The sequence below is a fragment of the Hemiscyllium ocellatum genome, chromosome 30 (genome assembly GCF_020745735.1).
Source record: "Hemiscyllium ocellatum isolate sHemOce1 chromosome 30, sHemOce1.pat.X.cur, whole genome shotgun sequence".
In the NCBI taxonomy this organism is placed as follows: Eukaryota; Metazoa; Chordata; class Chondrichthyes; order Orectolobiformes; family Hemiscylliidae; genus Hemiscyllium; species Hemiscyllium ocellatum.
In genome coordinates this window covers 11,097,767-11,116,760 of record NC_083430.1, presented here as the reverse complement: position 1 = coordinate 11,116,760, position 18,994 = coordinate 11,097,767, and the positions used below count along the sequence as shown (strand labels likewise).

At 44.3% G+C, this 18,994-nt stretch overlaps 1 protein-coding gene across 2 annotated transcripts in view; it reads right to left on the bottom strand.

The window, feature by feature from the left end:
* Positions 1-1,671: 1,671 nt before the first annotated feature.
* sh3d21 (SH3 domain containing 21) overlaps positions 1,672-18,994 on the bottom strand; it is a 118,330-nt gene continuing 101,007 nt past the window's right edge. The window contains exons 13-16 of one of the 2 annotated variants that reach the window (XM_060847537.1): positions 18,689-18,804; positions 11,323-11,570; positions 10,342-10,405; positions 1,672-2,904 (exon numbers count right to left, since the gene is read on the bottom strand). In XM_060847537.1, the coding sequence (XP_060703520.1) occupies positions 2,854-2,904; positions 10,342-10,405; positions 11,323-11,570; positions 18,689-18,804 (479 nt within the window). In that variant the 3' untranslated portion in view covers positions 1,672-2,853. The remainder of the gene's footprint in view (positions 2,905-10,341; positions 10,406-11,322; positions 11,571-18,688; positions 18,805-18,994) is intronic. The other variant, XM_060847538.1, reaches the window with a different exon arrangement.

Sequence of the window (18,994 nt, the reverse complement as noted above, 5' to 3'; positions counted from 1 at the left end):
TAAGCCTTACAGCCAGCAACTATCTGGAACCCCTCATAGATCTCAGAAACCATCTTCGCAGCTTGGATCTCTCATAAAGAGGTGAATTTTGACGTGGGCAAACTCCTCATTAACCCAGGTCTGTAAAGCTTCGGAAAGTAGGCTGGGTGCAGCAGCCAATTTGTGCAGAGCAAGATCCCACTGGCAAGCGAAGCAATAATGGCCAGATCGTTGATTTTAGTGTCACGTTCCACTCCAGGGATTTGAGTGCTCACTCTAGGCTAATGTTCCTGGTGCAATGTGTGACAGGAACCCTGTCGATCCAGGAGAATGTTAAAGACCCCTGACAGAATTTGAAAAAGAACACTGGAGTTTCTTGCCCCATATGCTGGCTGGGATTTACCCCTCACCCTACCTAAGACGGGTGATCTGGTTATCAGAAAGGCCACTGGCAAATGAGGCTTTAATTTTGGTTGTTCAGAGAGATCAACAAGGAGGATATATTCCTTGAGAGGGGCTTTCAGCAGCTTCCCTTGGAAGACTCGGGATGGGGAAGGCCAGATCTTTCACACAGAATCCCTGCAGTGTGGAAAGAGGCCATTCAGCCCATCAGATCTACATTGACTCTCACCTGGACCTACACCCACACCTACATATTATCCCAGTAACTTTTCATTTCCCATGGTCAATTCACCCTAAACTGCACATCTTTGTGACCGTGGGATGGAACCAGAGCTCCCAGAGGAAAGCCACGCAGACACAGGTAGAATGAGCAAACTCCACACAGTCACCTGATGCTGGAATCGAACCCAGGTCCCTAGTGCTGTGAGGCAGCAGTGCTACCCACTGAGCCACAGTGCCAGTCTATGTAAATATACCTTTTAGACTTCTGATTCCCCACAGCCAATAAATTAATAGATCTGGTCCACCATTTCTTGTCCTTTCTCGTGTTCCCCTCCCTGGGAGGTAATCCTGCTCTCGCTCACCCAAGCCACTCCTCAACTTAACATAATTGGATCACATTCTGCATGTTTAAGAAAGAGCCCACTGGTCTCAACTGGGTGCATTCACCAAGCTCTCAAAAGAGACTGTTTGACTGTGGCATGCATCAGAGCTGAAAATGTGTTGCTGGAAAAGCGCAGCAGGTCAGGCAGCATCCAAGGAGCAGGAGAGTCGACGTTTCAGGCATGAAGAAGGGCTCATGCCCGAAACGTCGACTCTCCTGCTCCTTGGATGCTGTCTGACCTGCTGCGCTTTTCCAACAACACATTTTCAGCTCTGATCTCCAGTATCTGCAGTCCCCACTTTCTCCTGTGGCATGCATCACTCCGCAACTGTTGCCAGACGTAGGAGAAGGAGTCTCTGGTGCCGTTGCTTGTTAAACCAATTGCAGTAGCCAGGTGGCTGCTGAGAGTAGGGTCGACTCCCACAACTGGGCTCGGATTGAATGGGACACTCCTGGTGCTGAACATGACACCTCTCTCCTATCAGTGAAACCTACCCATTGTGTTCCTATAGCTCTCATTTTTTCACTGTGTTTCTGAGACTGTGTATCTCTCACTTTATCCCTCTATCTCACTGTATCTGTGTGCCTCCTTGCCTTGCTCTGCCTCTCACATTTTGTTTAATGTAATGGAGTTTCTAAACGGCATTATTTGGCACTGGCCCCGCACTCAGAAGAAAAATTAGCAGTTCATACAAAGTAGCTCTTCTATTTGAATTACAAATATTTTGGTGACAGAACAGACTAAAATTGTTGAACATGTAAAAGACCCCCATGTTGTCAGTGGCCATGAGAAACTTGACACAGAACAGCACGCTCTTTAAAATGACTGTGCTCAGGAGGTAATATGAATTTACTTCATATCACATCTCAACCAATGTGATGGGAGCTGACAGTCAGGAAGCTTGGGCAGACATTAACTTTAGGAGAGATGATGGCCTAGTGGAATGATCACTGGACTGTTAATCCAGTGACCCAGATACTGCTCCGGGGATCAGGAATTGAATTCCATTATGGTGGAATGTGAATTCAATAAAAATCTGGAATTAAGAGTCTAACAATAACCATGAATCCATTGTCAATTGTCAGAAAAACCCATCTGATTCACTAATGTCCTTTAGGGAGGGAAACTGCCTTCTTTACCCAGTCTGGCCTACATGTGACTCTAGACCCATAGCAATATGGTTCACACTTAACTGCCCTCTGAGCCTAGCCTAGATCCTCATTAATTTTTTAAAACCTCCTGGTTTATTCCAGGTTTGACCATCTGTAGATGCCATGTTCTGGCACCAGTCTGTGATGCCCAGGTGTAAACTCACACGGTGCCAAACACTGGGTCAATCTGAACATCTGACTGGAGTTTGAAGACTGTTGAGTGGTAGAAAGAGAATTGACCTGACTGTATTAGTTTGGTTGAGAAGTGGAATCTGCCACTCTAACAATACAGAGGGTGCAGGATACCAGTGCAAGACTTTCACCCAGTTAGCCCCCTTGGATTTACATCACCAAACCTCAGTCATAAATTGGAAAGTATTTGAGAATGTCTTGAGGTCATGCATAGTGCCAAACAAATAGAAGCCTATTCAAGTGTGTTTTTTTTCCAAGCTGGTGGCTGTCCTGTCTGGCTCTGTGTCTTCACCTTTTGACACTGGGAATGCACAGACCTCCATCACCACCAGGTATGACACACACACACACACACACACACACACACACACACACACACACCAAACTGCTTAACAATCCCATATTGCCTGAATAGGCTTCAGATTTGTCAAACTCCAGGGCATTGTCCACTTGAATTTTAACTTCACAGAGGGTGGGTCACAGGCTGGGGCCAGGAATCAGGGGATAGAGAGCAAGGTTTGAAATCAGTGCTTTTGTAGAGTTGTTGTGAATTTTCTCAGGTTTTCAATCTCCGCCTGAAACAAAACAAAATGTTTTGAATGATCAAATCAGATGAAAATATACTTTTCATTTACTTTTGTCGGAATCCTCGGTATTCTATTACTCACAGAGCATACACAGGCTATAGTTCTTCTCCACCACCCCTTCTCCCTGTTAGTGATAATAAATGTCCCCCTTTGACAATTGTCTCACTGGCACCCCCAGAGACAGAGACAGATATTGCTGGTGGATCAGTCCAGTCTGCAGCAGGCACTGCTCAGCAGCGCCACCTGCAGGGTCTTCAGTGGCACTTCAAGTACAACCAGAACGCGACAGAGATTCATCAGTTTTCAATCTGTTCACAATCCCATCAAAAGATCACACCTCAACACTTGAAATATTCAGATTTGTCTCAGCCAATAGCGGCAGGTCAGACGTAAATGAGATACTTTCAGGATGTGGTCAGAAATCAGACGGCACCGGGTTATAGATCAACAGGTTTATTTGAAAGCTTTCGGAGCGTTGTCGCTTCGGCAGTTAATGAAGGGGCAGAGCTCCAAAAGCTTGTGATTTCAAATAAACCTGTTGGACTATAACCTGGTACCGTCTGATGTCTGACCTTGTCCATCTCAGTCCAATACCAGTTGTGGGCATCGATGGCAGTTATTGTCTGTCACCAGTGGCCCAGTTTACTACAACAGATTGACAGGGATACAACCGAAGGAACAATCTTGATGTCGGACTAAAGTCACATGTTGGTCAGACTGAAAGAAGGACAACACTTTCCTACAGGATAGTAATGAATAACCTGACATGGTTGTTCTACTAACCCCAACATGCTATTTTGCCAAATATCTTTTTAATTCATATTGTCAAGTTTGCATGAGATTTGAACTCACTCTAGATGGATTACTAATCTACAAACGTAACTACTGCATTGCCATAGCGTCCAGTTGAGTTGTCTGAGTTTAACAGTTGTGGCGCTGGAAAAGCACATCCGGTCAGGCAGCATCTGAGGAGCAGGAGAGTCAGGGCTCCAAGCTTCATCAGGACGTTGCTGATGAAGAGCTTATGCTCGCGATGTCGACTCCCCTGCCCCTTGGCAGCTGCCTGACTGATCTGTGCTTTTCCAGCCCTACACTTTTTGACTCTGATCCCCAGCATCTGCAGTCCTCATTTTCTCCTGAGTTTAACACTTGCTGAGGGAGTGTTTGCTGATACTATACTGAAGTTGTGGGGATGTTGAACAGAGAGTTGTCTGTGTTTAGGTGAAACTGTGGCTCAAACAGCTATACAGGGAAAACCAGGAACAGTTGGAAATGACTAGAACTAGGATAAAGTGCCGGAACTGATCTTTTATATTTGCTAATGAAACTCCAGTGGTAGATGGTTTCTGATTGTTTTGAACTGTATATTTTCTTGTAGCTTCTAACTCTCAATGTTTCTGCAGTGAGCTGCCAGGAGCAGAGATAGTTCTTGGGTCACCTTTCAGACTCTATTTGCAAGCTGCACCACAGACAGCGGATTTCCCGAGGAATTCTACTCAGGTCAGCTGAACAACTCTGCACTGCTCAAGCTCACCAATGGATGGCAGCACAGTCAAGTAATGCCACCGGGTCTGTCCTGGAGCTTGGAGCATTAGTGAGAGAGTGGGCAGTCAGGATAGGGTGGGTAAGGGCGTACCGTATCAAACCGGAGCAACCTTTGAAGGCAGAACTCCAAAGAAAGGAAAGTCACTTTCAGTCTACAAAATAATAAATTCTGGAAAAAGGAACAGGGAGACCATTCAGCAGATTATTATTTAAATGGAGAGGGACTGCAGAATGCATTGGGAGAGGGAGTGTACATGGATCACAACAAGTTAGTTTGCAGACACAGCAAGAAATTAGGAAGGCAAATGGATGGGGGCCTTTGTTGTGAAGGGGATGGAGTACAAAAGTCTAGCTCTATCTTAATGTTGGTGAGACCACAGTTGGAGAACTGTGTAGAGTTCTGGCCTGATACCACAAACAGGGGTATGTTTGCACTGGAAGCATTTCAGAGAAAGTTCACTTGGCCAATTCCTGTGATGAAGGTGTGGTCTGATGAAGGAAAGGGTTGAGCAGCTTGTGCTGATACTCACTGGAGTTTTGAAGAATGCGAGGAGACCTTATTGAAACATAAAAAGAGGCTGAGGAGGCTTGGCAGCGTGCATACAGGGAGGAGGATCTTTCCTGCCATCGAGAATTCAGGATAGCACATTTTCAAAATAAAGGTTGTCTCATTTTAGCTGGATGTGAGGAGCAGTTTCTTCTTTCAGATGGTCTCTAACTTCTGGAAATCTCTAGCCCAGAAAGCAATGAAGGTTGGTTTATCAAAAAGATTCATGTTTTTACGTGTAACCTTGCTCTAAGTCTCTAGCAGTGGGTAGAGTGGGCTCTGCATGTTTTATTGAGATCTGTCTCTTGATTAAATTTTAAAAATATAAACCATAAGTACTAAGTTAACCTGGAACACTGTTTTTAGAGCAATAAGATGGTGCTATTTTCTGGGTCTGTAGATTATGAAGGAGTAAAAATGGTCTTTTTATAGATGATATGCTCTTCCTGTTCAGATATGGGAGTTTAGGGAGAGTTTACATATTAGTGATGATTATGTCTGCAGGAAGTGTCTTTGCCCCGGCTAATGTGGTGCCACTGTTTGAGAAGGCTGGTAAGGAGAAGCCAGGGAACTATAGACCGGTGAACCTGACATTGGTGGAAGGCAAGTTGTTGAAGGGAATGTTGGAGGGGCAGGATTTACATGTAATTGGAAAGGCAAGGACTGATTAGGGATAGTCAGCATGGCTTTGTGCATGGGTAATCATGTCTCATGAACTTGTTTGAGTTTTTGAAGAAGTAACAAAGAGTATTGATGAGGGCAGAGTGGTAGATGTGATCTATATGGACTTCAGTAAGTCGTTTGACAAGTTTCCTCAAGGAAGACTCATTAGCAAGGTTATATCTCACAGAATACAGGGAGAAGTAGCCATTTGGATACAGAACTGGCTCAAAGGTAGATGACAGAGGGTGGTGATGGAGGGTTGCTTTTCAGACTGGAGGCCTGTGACCAGTGGAGTGCCACAAGGATCGGTGCTGGGCTCACTCTTTTTGTCATTTATATAAATGATTTGGATGTGAACATAGGAGATGCAGTTAGTAAGGTTGCAGATGACACTAACATTGGAGAGCAAAGAAGGTTACCTCAGAGTACAACGGGATCTTAATCAGATGGGCCAATGGGTTGAGGAGTGGCTGATGGAGTTTAATTTAGATAAATGCGAGGTGCTGCATTTTGGAAAAACAAATCAGAGCAAGACTTATACACTTAATGCTGAAAATGTGTCACTGGAAAAGCGCAGCAGGGCAGGCAGCATTCAAGGAATCCCGAAGAAGGGCTCATGCACGAAATGTCGATTCTCCTGCTCCTTGGATGCTGCCTGACCTGCTGCGCTTTTCCAGCAACACATTTTCAGCTCTGATCTCCAGCATCTGCAGACCTCACTTTCTCCTTATACACTTAATGGTAAGGTCCTGAGGAATGTTGCTGAACAAAGATACCTTGGAATGCAGGTTCATAGCTCCTTGAAAGTAGAGTTGCAAGTAGATATAATAATGAAGAAGGTGTTTGGTATGCTTTCCTTTACTGGTCAGAGCATTGAGTATCAGAATTGGGAGGTCATATTGTGGCTGTACAGGACATTGGTTAGGCCACTTTTGGCCCTCACCTGTGACTATCGATGATACAAATATCTCAGGAAGAGGCCCAGCAATCACTTCTCTAGCTTCCTATAGAGTTCTAGTGTACACCTGATCAGGTCCTGGGGATTTATCTATCTTTATGCCTTTCAAGATATCCAGCATTTCCTCCTCTGTAATATAGACATTTTACAAGATGTCACCATCAATTTCCCCGCATTCTATACCTTCCATGTCCTTTTCCACAGTAAACACTGATGCAAAATAGTCATTTACTATCTTCCCCATCTCCTGCAGCTCCACACAAAGGCTGCCTTGCTGATCTTTGAGGAGCCCTATTCTCTCCCTGTTACTCTTGTGTCCTTAATGTATTTATAAAAAACCACTGGATTCTTCTTAACCCTATTTGCCAAAACTATCTCATGACTCCTTTTTGCCCTCCTGATTTCCCTCTTAAATATACTCCTACTGCCTTTATACTCTTCTATGGATTCATTCGATATCTCCTGTCTATACCTGACATATGCTTCCTTCTTTTTCTTAACCAAAACCTCAATTTCTTTAGTCATCCAGCTTTCCCAAAATCTACCAGCCTTGCCTTTCACCCAAACAGGAATATACTTTCTCTGGACTCTGGTTATCTAATTTCTGAGCACTTCCCATTTTCCAGCCATTCCTTTAACTGCGAACATCCGCCCCCAATCAGCTTACGAAAATTCTTGCCTAATACTGTCAAAATTAACCATCCTCTAACGTATACCATCAACTTTTAGATCTGGTCTATTCTTTTCCATCACTATTTTAAATCTAATAGAATTATGATCGCTGGCCCCAAAGTGCTCCCCCACTGACACCTCAGTCACCAGCCCTGCCTTATTTTCCAAGAGTAGGTCAAGGTTTGCACCTTCTCCAGTAGGTACATCCACGTACTGAATCAGAAAATGTTCTTGTACACACTTAACAAATTCCTCTCCATTTAAACCCTTAACACTATGGCAATCCCAGTCTATATTTGGAAAGTTAAATTCCCCTACCATAACCACCCTATTTTTCTTACAGATAGCTGTGATCTCCTTATAAGTTTGTTTCTCAATTTCCCTCTGACTATTAGGGGGTCTATAATACAATCCCAATAAGGTGATCATCCCTTTCTTCTTTCTCAGTTCCACAAAATAACTTCCCTGGATGTATTTCCGGGAATATCTTCCCTCAGCACAGCTTTATTGCTATCCCTTGTCAAAAACGCCACTCCCCCTCCTTTCTTGCCTCCCTTTCTGTCCATCCTGTAGCATTTGTATCCTGGAACATTAAGCTGCCAGTCCTGTCCATCCCTGAACCATGTTTCTGTAATTGCTATGATATCTCAGTCCCATGTTCCTAACCATGCCCTGAGTTCATCTGCTTTCCCTCTTAGGCCTCTTGCATTGAAATAAATGCAATTTAATTTGTCAGTCCTACCCTGTTCTCTGCTTTGTCCTTGCCTGCCCTGACTGTTTTACTCGCATCTTTTCTCAACTGTCCCAGTCTCAGATTGATCTCTTTCCTCACTATCTCTCTGGTCCAACCTCCCCCATCACACCCCCTCTCCCCCAACTAACCTTACTAGTTTAAATCCTCCTGACCAGTTCTAGCAAATCTCCCCATCAGTATATTAGTTCCCTTCCAATTCAGGTGCAATCTGGCCCTCTTGTACAGGTCACTTCTACCCCAGAAGAGATTCCAATGATCCAAAAATATGAATCCTTCTCCCATACACCAGCTCCTCAGCCACATATTCATCTGCTCTATCCTCCCATTCCTACCCTCACTAGCTCGTAGCACCATGAGTAATCCAGATATTATTACCCCTGAAGATCACCTTTTAAAATTCCTGCCTATCTTTCTATATTCTCCCTTTAGAATCTCATCCTTTTCCCTTCCTATGTCGTTGGTTCCAATGTATACAATGGCCTCCTGCTAGTCCCTCTCCCCCATGAGAACATTCTGCACCCTCTCTGAGACGTCCTTGATCCTGGCACCAGGGAGGCAACACAGCATTCTGATTTTTCACTGCTGGCCGCAGAAACAGTCTGTCTTTTCTGGTCTCCTTCCTGTTGGAAGGATGTTGCCAGGGTTGGAGAATTTGAGCTATAGGAATAGGCTGGGGCTGTTTTCCCTGGAGCGCGGAGGCTGAGGGGTGACCTTATAGAGGTTTACAAAATCATAAGGGGCATGGATAGGGTAAATAGACAAGGTCTTTTCCCTGGGGTGGGGGAGTTCAGAGCTAGAGGCAGTAGGTTTAGAGTGAGAGGGGAAAGATATAAAAGGGACTTAAGGGGCAACGTTTTCATATAGAGGGTGGTGCGTGTTTGAAATGAGCTGCCAGAGAAAGTGGTGGAGGCTGGTACAGCTACAACATTTAAAGATGTCTGGATGGGTCTCTGAATAGGAAGGTTATAGAGGGATATGGGCCAAATGGTAAATGGGACTAAATTAGGCTAGGGCATCTGGTCAGCACGGACAAGTTAGACCAAAGGTTTCTGTGCTGTACATTTCTGACTCTAAGCAGAGTGCAGTGATTTGAAGATGGATATGAATCCAGGAACACCATTTTGGGAAATATGAGTGAGGCTAGGAACAGTTTTTTTCAATTGTGCTGGCAAATGGGATGAGATTAGGTTAGGATATCTGGTCGGCATGGATGGGTTGGTTGGAGGGTCTGTTTCCGTGCTGTACATCTCTGTGAGTCTATCTATGACTCAAATGAACTCCACATGAGTCATGTGATGTCAAGGTTAGAGAAGGAAGTGGGGTTAAGGCCACAATTGGATCAGCCAGGATCTTCTAGGCTCATGGTGCAGGTTTGAGGGGCTGAATGGCCTCCTCCTTGCTACCACTACTTGTTCCACAATTCAATTCCCTTCATATCAAGAGGAATTGAGTATAGGAGCAAATACATCACTCTGCAGCTGTGCAGGGCCCTGATGAGGCTGTACCTGGAATATTGTGTGCAGTTCTGGTCTCCAAATTTGAGGAAGGACATTCTGGCTATTGAGGGAGTGCAGTGTAGGTTCACAAGGTCAATTTCTGGAATGGCGGGACTATCATAGGTCAAAAGAGTGAAGCAACTGGGCTTGTATACACTTGAGTTTAGAAGGATGAGAGGGGATCTGATTGAGACGTATAAGATTGTTAAAGGATTGGACACTCCAGAGGCAGGAAGCATGTTTCTGCTGATGGGTGAGTCCAGAACCAGAGGACACAGTTTAAAAATATGGGGTAGGCCATTTAGAACAGAGTTGAGGAGAAACTTCTTCACTCAGAGAGTGGTGGGAGTATGGAATGCTCTGCCCCAGAAGGCAGTAGGGGCCAAGTCTCTGGATATTTTCAAGAAAGAGATGGATAGAGCTCTTAGAGATAGTGGAATCAAGGGTTATGGGGATAAGGCAGGAACAGGATACTGATTGTGGATGATCAGCCATGATCATAATGAATGGTGGCGCTGGCTCGAAGGGTCAAATGGCCTCCTCCTGCACCTATTATCTATCGTCTAGAGCTTTGGATCGATCCCCAACTTCATCAGCTGTTTGGCAGTGAGTTCCAGATTTTCACTGCCTTTTGTGTCAGGAAGTCTGATTTGTCATTGACCCCCTGAATGGCCTGGCTCAAAGACTGAATTTTCTGCTCCCCTGTCCCCTCCCATTACAATTGTTTCTCTCTATCAACTCACGCATATCATAATAATTCAGAGACATGGCTTTCGAGCAGGATGTTTACCTGCAGTGCATTTCGTTTGATCCGCTCCTCTGCTATCTCTTCTTTTAAAGCAGTTATATCGCTCCTGTGATCGTAAAAAAAACACTTCATTACCCGAAACCTGCATTAAGCAGGTTCCAACTCTCACAGATTAAAAACAGACAGAAGTAAATGTGCAAATTACAAAACACAAATCCTTCCTTAAATCTCTCTGTCCATTTGCTCTCGCTGTGGATGGTTCTGGCCTCATTGGACAGGCAGCTGCCCAGGACTATCCTCACAAACAGTGACTCGATGATTATGGGTGATATCTCAGCTGAGACCACCCTCACCAGCTCAATGTCCAAACTAATCCATCCGGAATCATTGCTCAGCAATCAAACATCAGCTCTCTGAGAAATTACAGCCACTTTGGTGAAATGAGATCACTCAGCGCAGGGCACAGATTTACTACCACACCAGTCAGCATATATCACCAAGGGGTACCAGACTGGGCAGTACCAAACTGGGCAATATCATACTGGTCAGTGCAACTCAGACAGTACCACACTGGTCAGTACCACACTGCGTAGTATCATATTGATCAGTTGTATATGTGTCACTGTTCTCCACTCTGTCAAAAATTCCCCCATTTCCATTTCCATCAGCTCCCTGTCTCCATTTCTTATCCTTTCCACTCCAACTTAATGATATTCCTTCCTGTCCCTGTTTAAAGGTATTCACACTCTTTTTCTCTCTCCCCACTGTTCTGTTTGATGGTGCTCTCTCTCTCTTTCTCTCTCTCTCTCTCTCCCCTTTTCTGTTTGATGATGCTCTCTCTCTCTCCCCTGTTCTGTTTGATGGTGCTCGCTCTCTCTCTGTCTCTCTCTGTCTCTCTGTCTCTCTCTCCTGACCCCAGTTTGATGGTGCTCTCTCTCTGCTGTCTGCAGCTTGATGGTACTGAGCTGCCCCCTGTCAGATATAATAAAATCTGAGGACAGTTCTGAATGGGACATTACTTACAAATGTTGGTTCTTCAGTAGATCAACGCTCAGCTGGAGGCTTCGGACCTCAGCTCTCAAAGCTAGGAGTGTAATCGCTTTGTCGTCGCTCTCGGCCTCTCTCTGCGGTTTGCTTGTTGAATTGGTCAAATCAGTTGGTGGCTTGCCAGCTGTCCCCCTGTGCATTTTCAGTGGGGGAAGGTCTGTCTGCTGGCAGATCAGAGCAGTGACCTTCGCTCCTGAGAGCTGTACTGACCTTTTGACATCCTGCTACAAGCAGTCGAAGGAAAAGAAAGAAATCAATGGTAAAGCTTCCCTAGAATAGGGACCTTATTTACACATTCATAAAATCCCTACAGTGTGGGGCCCTTTGTCCCAACCGATCCTCTGAAGAATATCCCACCCAAACCCATGGCTTTACATTTACCCCTGACTCATGCACCTAACCCACACATCCCTGAGCACTCTGGGCAATCCAGCTGACCTGCACATCTTTGGATTGTGGGAGGAAACTAGAGCAAACCCACACAGACACCAGGAGAATGTGCAAACTCCACACAGACAGTCGCCCAAGGCTGGAATCGAACCCAAGTCCCTGGTGCTGTGAGGCAGCAATGCTAACCACTGAGCCACTGGCTACCCTGAAGGTCTGCCAAGAAAGTAGGATTGTCCACCTATAGAGCAGAGAAGCGTTAGGGTTAGATTTATTTGGGGTTTCAATACTGTGAAGGGTTTTGATAAAACAGAGAGGAAGAAACTGCTTCTGTTGATTGGAGGCTCAGTAACAAGAGGATGTGGGCTCAAAAATAACTGGTTTGAGAACCAGGAAGGAAATTAGGAAGATTTTCTTCTAAGGTCATGAGTTGTTACAGTCTGCAAAGTTCTGTCTGAAGCAAATTTAAAAACTATCAGGAGGCTGAATGGTAATATTGCTGAACTGTTAATCCAGAGACCCATGTTATATTCTGTGGACCTGGGTTCGAATCCTGTCATTGCAGACAGTGGAATTTGAATCTCACTTAAAATAAAGTCTGGAATTAAGAGTCTAATGACCACAAATCTGTTGTCAGGAAAAGCCCACCTGGTTCAGTAATGTCCGTCAGGGAGGGAATCTGCCATTCTTACCTGGTCTGGCCTACATGTGACTTCAGACCCACGGCAATATAGTTGACTCTCAATTGACCTCTGAGCAATAAGGGATGAGCAATAAATGTTGGTCTAGGCAGTGACATCCATGTGCCTTGAATGTTTTTCTTTTAAATGGGAATTTAATAAATAATTTAGAAAGGGAATTTGCAGGGGTATGGGAGCAGCAGAGTGGAATAATCGAATTGCTCTTTCGCAGAATGGCCACAGGCCTGATGGATCAAATGGCCTGTCTGAGCTCAGCAGGATAGTGTGATCACCTTAGACTAATGGTGGTGAGTGCCCCTTTGTGCACTGGTCATGTGGTAATGAGTTTGAGGGGCTGTCCTGTGCCAATGTCTGTGCCAGTGAAACTCTGTAACCAGAGGCAGGGTTCTTGTCCATCCTGTGAGGCACCCTGCCAGGTTAAATTCTCTGTGCCCTTCCCTCTGCCTGCACAGGGAGACTATTGGCCTGAATGCCAATTTGCCAGACTCCCAACCTAGGATGTTCATCTCGAACAGCAACAAATGTTCCCCTATACACCCGGGTAGAAATTGTAAAGGGAAAGGAAATGGGGAACGAGAAAATGAATGAATAACCAAACTTCAAATAAAAAGGTGCTTATTCACATAAGGTCACTGTTACTGAGCCTTGCCCTCTCCTCCAGATTGCCTTTGGCCTTGGAGGTCCTAATCTCTCTGTAGGTGTCCTCTGAAGCCCATTAGCACTGAGACTTTGCTGGAGTCAGGGTGAGGGTGAGACATATATGGGTACCTCCTGTCATTATAACCCTGCGTAGAGACTTCTCATGGAATGATGGGGTATTTTGAGAGGAAAACACAACAAAATTCACTCCAGACATTATATTTTTAAAATATCTCCAGTTCCGTTCAGAAACCTTACTTCCTGTTGTCAGCGTTTACCATCATGTCTTCAATGTCGCTATTTAACACTTTAAAAACAGAGTAGGAGAAGACCATAAGGGTCATTAGGTCTTCTCCACGATTCAATACGTTCGTGGGCTGATGAAATGGGAGACACATGGACTGGAAACTTCTCATCTTACGCCTATCAGGACAAATGCAAGAATGCTAGATTTTACATGATTGCAATACTGAAGGATATAATTGTGCTGATCGATTGCCAAGTCAATTCAATTTGGCCAAAATGTATCTCAAAGATATAATAGTCGAAGTTTGCAAACCCCAAAACATTGTTAGTTGCTACTTGATACACTTGCTGAGCAATCCTGAGTCTGTCAATAGCTCCATTAACATCCAACAGGAACAAAGGGATTAGCAGCAAGAATGGGCAATACTGACAGCTCTCTCATTCAACTAGATTAGAGTAGATTAGTTTGCCTACAGTGTGGAATCAAGTCATTTGGTCCAACCAGTCCACACTGACCCTCCTACCCAGACCCAGTTCCCTCTGACTAATGCGCCTAACACTATGGGCAATTTAGCATGGCTAATTCACCTGACCTGCACATCTTTGGATTGTAACTGATCTTATAACTTAATGCTATTTTCCCTACAATATTCCTGTAACAACTCATAGGCATTTACAGCATAGAAGGTGCCCACATCTACCCATTGTGTCCACATCTGTCGATTCCAAACCCATTTTCCAGCTTTTGGCCAATACCCTTGCAGGCTACGGCAGTGCAAGTGACAATCTGGACAGTGCTACAGTGTTACAAGAGCTCTTGTCTCAACTATCCTTTCAGGTCGTGAGTTCCAGATTCACGCTTCACTCTCTGTGAAGAAAGTACTCCTCAACTCTCCTGTTAGCTGTCTACCTCTTACCTTAAAGTTTGTTTTTGACCCAGTTACTAATGGAAAAAGTGCCTTCCCATCCCCGATCCATCTCCCTCATAATCCTACACACCTCCATCAGGTCCTCTCTCAATCTTCACTCTCCCAAGGAAAACAATCCCAGTCTATCCAATCTTTTCTCATAGCTCAGACCTCTAATCCAGGCAACATCCTGGGAAAACGTTACATCCAGTGTATTTACGTCCTTTCTATAATGTGGCAACCAGAACTGCATGCACTTCTCCAGTTGTGGCCAAACCATATTTCACACAGTTCCAGCATCAACTTCTTGCTCTGTATTGTATATCTTGACTAATAAAGGCAAGTAGCCCACATGTCTTCTCAAGCAATCTGATCTACCTGACCTACTACCTTCAGGGACCTGATTAGTTGATTAAATTATTCATGTCTACCGAGATCCAGCGAAAGGTGTTGTTTTGCGTACTACAGAGGCAGATCGTAACAAACAAAGTGCATCAGGATAGCAGAACAGAGTGCAGAGTACTGTGTTCCAGCTGCAGGAAAGGTTCAGACAGAGAGATCAGAATTAACATTGTAGAGACCCATTCAAAAGTCTGATGACTGTGGGGAAGAAGCTGTTTTTGAGTCTGTTCATACGCGCATTCAAACTTTTATATCTTCTGCTCAAGGGTGGAAGAGAGTGTATCCGGGTTGGGAGGGGTCTTTGATTATGTTGGTTATTTTCCTGAGGTATCAGGAAGCATAGACGGATGGGAGGCTGGCTTGCGTGATGGACTGGGCTGTGTTCACAACTCTCTGTAGTTTCTTGTGGAAGTGCACATTGAGATTCCTTTGATCTCAGACCCACCATCTGTGGCAGGGCCTAAACAACATTGCTGGATATAAAAGAGCAAGATAGCAAACAGAGACACATCCCTCCTGAAACACTCAATGCTTTCCAGGCTTAGTTTGGCAGAATGCCAGCGGCGCAGTGACATTAGCCCTGACAGCCCCAGACCCACCTGTTCCCTTGGTCACTGCCGCAGATGTCAGACCAGTCTTTCAGGGAGGAAACCCAAGGAAAGCAACGGGCCCTGACAGTGTCCCCAGCCGAGCACTCAGATCCTGTGCAGGCCAATTGAGGGAGGTATTCACCAACATCTCCAACCTCTCCCTCCTACAAGCCAAAGTCCCCACCTGCTTTAAGAAGACCACGTGCCTAAAAAAGCACCTGCAATGTGCTTTAATGTCATGGCTTACATCAACTCGAGTCTCCCAGCCCGCCTTGATCCCCTACAATTTGCTTACCGATGTAACAGGTCCACAGCGGTTGCCAAATTCCTAGCCTTGCACTCATCCCTGGAACATCGGGACAACTAGGACAGCTACATCAGACTCATCTGTAAGGAGAGAAAAGAGCTGACGTTTCGAGTCTAACTAACTCTTTGTCAAAGCTTTGTCAAGTCAGTTAGACTCGAAACGTCAGCTCTTTTCTCTCTTTATAGATGCTGCCAGACCTGCTGAGCTTTTCCAGCATTTTCTCTTTTGGTTTCAGATTCCAGCATCCGCAGTAATTTGCTTTTATACATCAGACTCATATTCATTGATGACTGATCCACCTTCAACACTTATTATCCCCTCCAGTCTGATCTCAAAACTCTTGTTGTTATTGTATGCAAGTGCCATGAAATTAGAAACACAATAAGTGCCTGATTTGTCTTGAGTTTTGGAAGGAATGTTATGTCAATAAAGATTGTGCATCAGTGAGAGAATCTTTTTACTTCCTTGGGATGTCCTAATGCCATTAAAAAAAACCTTTGCATTCCCATCAGTTAAACGCTCATAATATGAAGAAGTGTTTCGATATGCAAAATGGGATTAGAAAGAATGGTTGGTTTTAACTGGTGCAGACTTGATGGGCCGAAGGGCCTTTTTGCTGTGCCGTAGATCTCTATGACTGATATCATTTCCTCAATGTTAATACTCTCCGGATGCAATACCTCACACTTATGGAATCATAGAAAGGCCAAAGTACAGAAGGAGGCCATTTGGCCCATCTTGTCTGTACTGGCCCCTAAAAGAGCAACCCCGCTCATCCCATTCTCCATTCCTATCTTCATTGCCCTCTAAGTTCTTTGGGTCGTTCCGTGTATTCAAGACTGAGATAGACCAAGAGTCATTAGTAAGGGGGTCATGAGGGAAGAAAGTGAACTTGAGGATTATCAGATCAATCATGATGTCACTGAATTCCATTTGCTACTGCTCTGACCAGCTGACCAGTCTGTTTACAGCTCTCCTCCTCACTATTTGTCACTCTAGCAATTTTTAAAATCATCGGCAAACTTCCTGATCAAACGCACTACATTTTAGTCTAAATTATTGATGGACACCACAAACAGCAAGGTCCTCAGCCCTGAACCCTGTAGAAAAGATTTCCCATCACAGAAGCCTCCCTCTACCATCACCCTTTGCTTCCTGTCTCTCAGCCAATTATGGATCCAATGGGCCACCTTTCCTTGGATCCCATGGGCCGTTACTTCCTTCACCAGGCTGCTATGAAAGACCTTATCGAAAATCTTACAGAAGACCATATAGATCACATCAAATGCATGAATCTTGTCAACACTCTGATTACGTCCTCCAAAAATGTGATCAAATTTGTCAAAGAAGACCCTTTCTGAACAAATCCATGCTGACTTCTGTCCAAGTGTAGATATATTTTGCCCCTCAGAATTCTTTCTAATGACTTCTCACCATTGAGGTTAACCTGACTGGTGTTCCTAATTTCCTAATCTATCCTTCCCTCCCTTCTTTTTAAATGATGGGACAATAACCTTCTGGCAACTGTCTAGTATTCAGAGAAGATTTGAAAATTACTGCTTGGGCCCTTGATATTTCTTGTCTTGCCTCCCTCAACAGCCTGCGATATATCTTAGCCAGGTCTGCAGACATATCCACTTTCTAAGCTGCTAAACTCGCTAGCACCTCCTTTCTCTCTGTGTTACTTTATTGTAATATTTCACAGTCATCCACTCTAATGTCTATACCTACATTTTTTTTTCTGTTATGAAGAGTGACACCAACTATCCATTGAGGACCATATCTTCTTGGTCCACACATAGATTAGCTCGATGGTTCTTAACAGGTCCTACACTCTCCCTTGTTATTCTCTTGTTCTATATATATTTGGAAAACCTATTTATTCTACCCACACATACTTTCTCATGCAGTCCCTTTGCCTTCTTAAGTCCATTTTTGGGATTCTCCCATGCTATTTATATTCTTGTCAGGACAGTGTCATCTTGAACTCCCAGAACCTGCCATAACTCTTGATATCTTTAATATCTAGAGAACTACCAATTTCTGTCTTGATTATGCTCAATGACCAAGCCTCCACAGCCTACTGGAGCATAGAAATCCAAAGATTCACCACCCTCTGACTGAATAAATCTTCCTCATCTCTATCCTAAATGGCCTCTGTTATTCTAAGACTATCACTTGGTTCTAGACCCTCCAAAGCCTGGTGAAAAATGTAAGTTTTAATCAAATAATCAATGCAGAATGTAGCATGGCTCAGTTACACTTGCTGGAAGTGGCACACATTCATATCCAATGACCCACTGTCACAAATAAAAGGAATATGGGTGTTGTTTGTGCCTTTTATTTGAAGTATCCAGTAGCATGGGGAGACTGTGGTTGCCTGATGCTTTCTTCATAGCAGGATCTGTATTAGTCAGTGCTGATTTACCAATCAATCAGCAACCTTTTCTCCTATCATTTAAATTGAATATTGGCATTTGTCCTGATGACTGCAAGATGGGCAATTTCAGGAACATGTCTGTCTTTTCAATAATATCATGAATAATCTTCCTCTTCACTTCCCACCTGCTCCCGATGTCCCTGAATTCTCCAAGAATGTCCATCCCAGTCTGAAATATATTGAACAATGGAGCATCTGTAACCTTCCATGTTAGAGAGTTCCAAAGGTTCACAATTCTTTAAGTGAAAAAATTTCTCCTCATCTCATTCATGAACGTGCCCTTACCCTATTTGCCTCCAAGGCAAATGTATCGTTCCTTAGATATTGAGACCAAAACCGCACCTAGTACTGCACATGCAATTGCAGCAAAATCCTGTACACTTATAGCAAGATTTCCGTATTGTTGTGTGCCAGTGTCCTTGCAATCTGTGAGAATGGAAATTCTCAATGTAAATGGAGGCTGTGTAGAACACTGGCCACAGTTCTATTGTATCTTGTGACAGTGTGTACTCTTCATAAGAACAATGCTACAGGAGATCCACCCAGAGACGGGATGAAGACAGAAGGAGCTTCATAAGGTCCTATTATTTTAAGTTGCCTTGCCCTTTGGGTTTCAGTGTGTCTCTATCACCGTCCCTCTTAAAATTACTTTGAGATTTGGGATTTTCCCTCATGCAAGTGACAGAAGCTGCTCAGGTCCAAGAGGCAAATGGAAGACTCACGACAGGTGAAGTCACAAACTGAGAGGGTGGTCTGCGCCCCTTGGCTTTGGGCCTGTCTGTCGTCGGGTGGGTCAGCTTCTCTGTGGATGCAGCGAGGATGTCAAAGGTCACCGAATCTGAGGGGAGGGAACAGAAACAAAATACCATTAACTCAGAGTCTTCTGTGGTCAGAAAATGGGTTTTAATTAACCCCAGTTCAATTTTATCCATCATCACATGGAAATAGTGAGCACAGTCCTTCTTTGCATCGATTACATCCGCTTAACTTGATATTTCAGATAAACTTCTGAACTGGTTGGTTCAAAA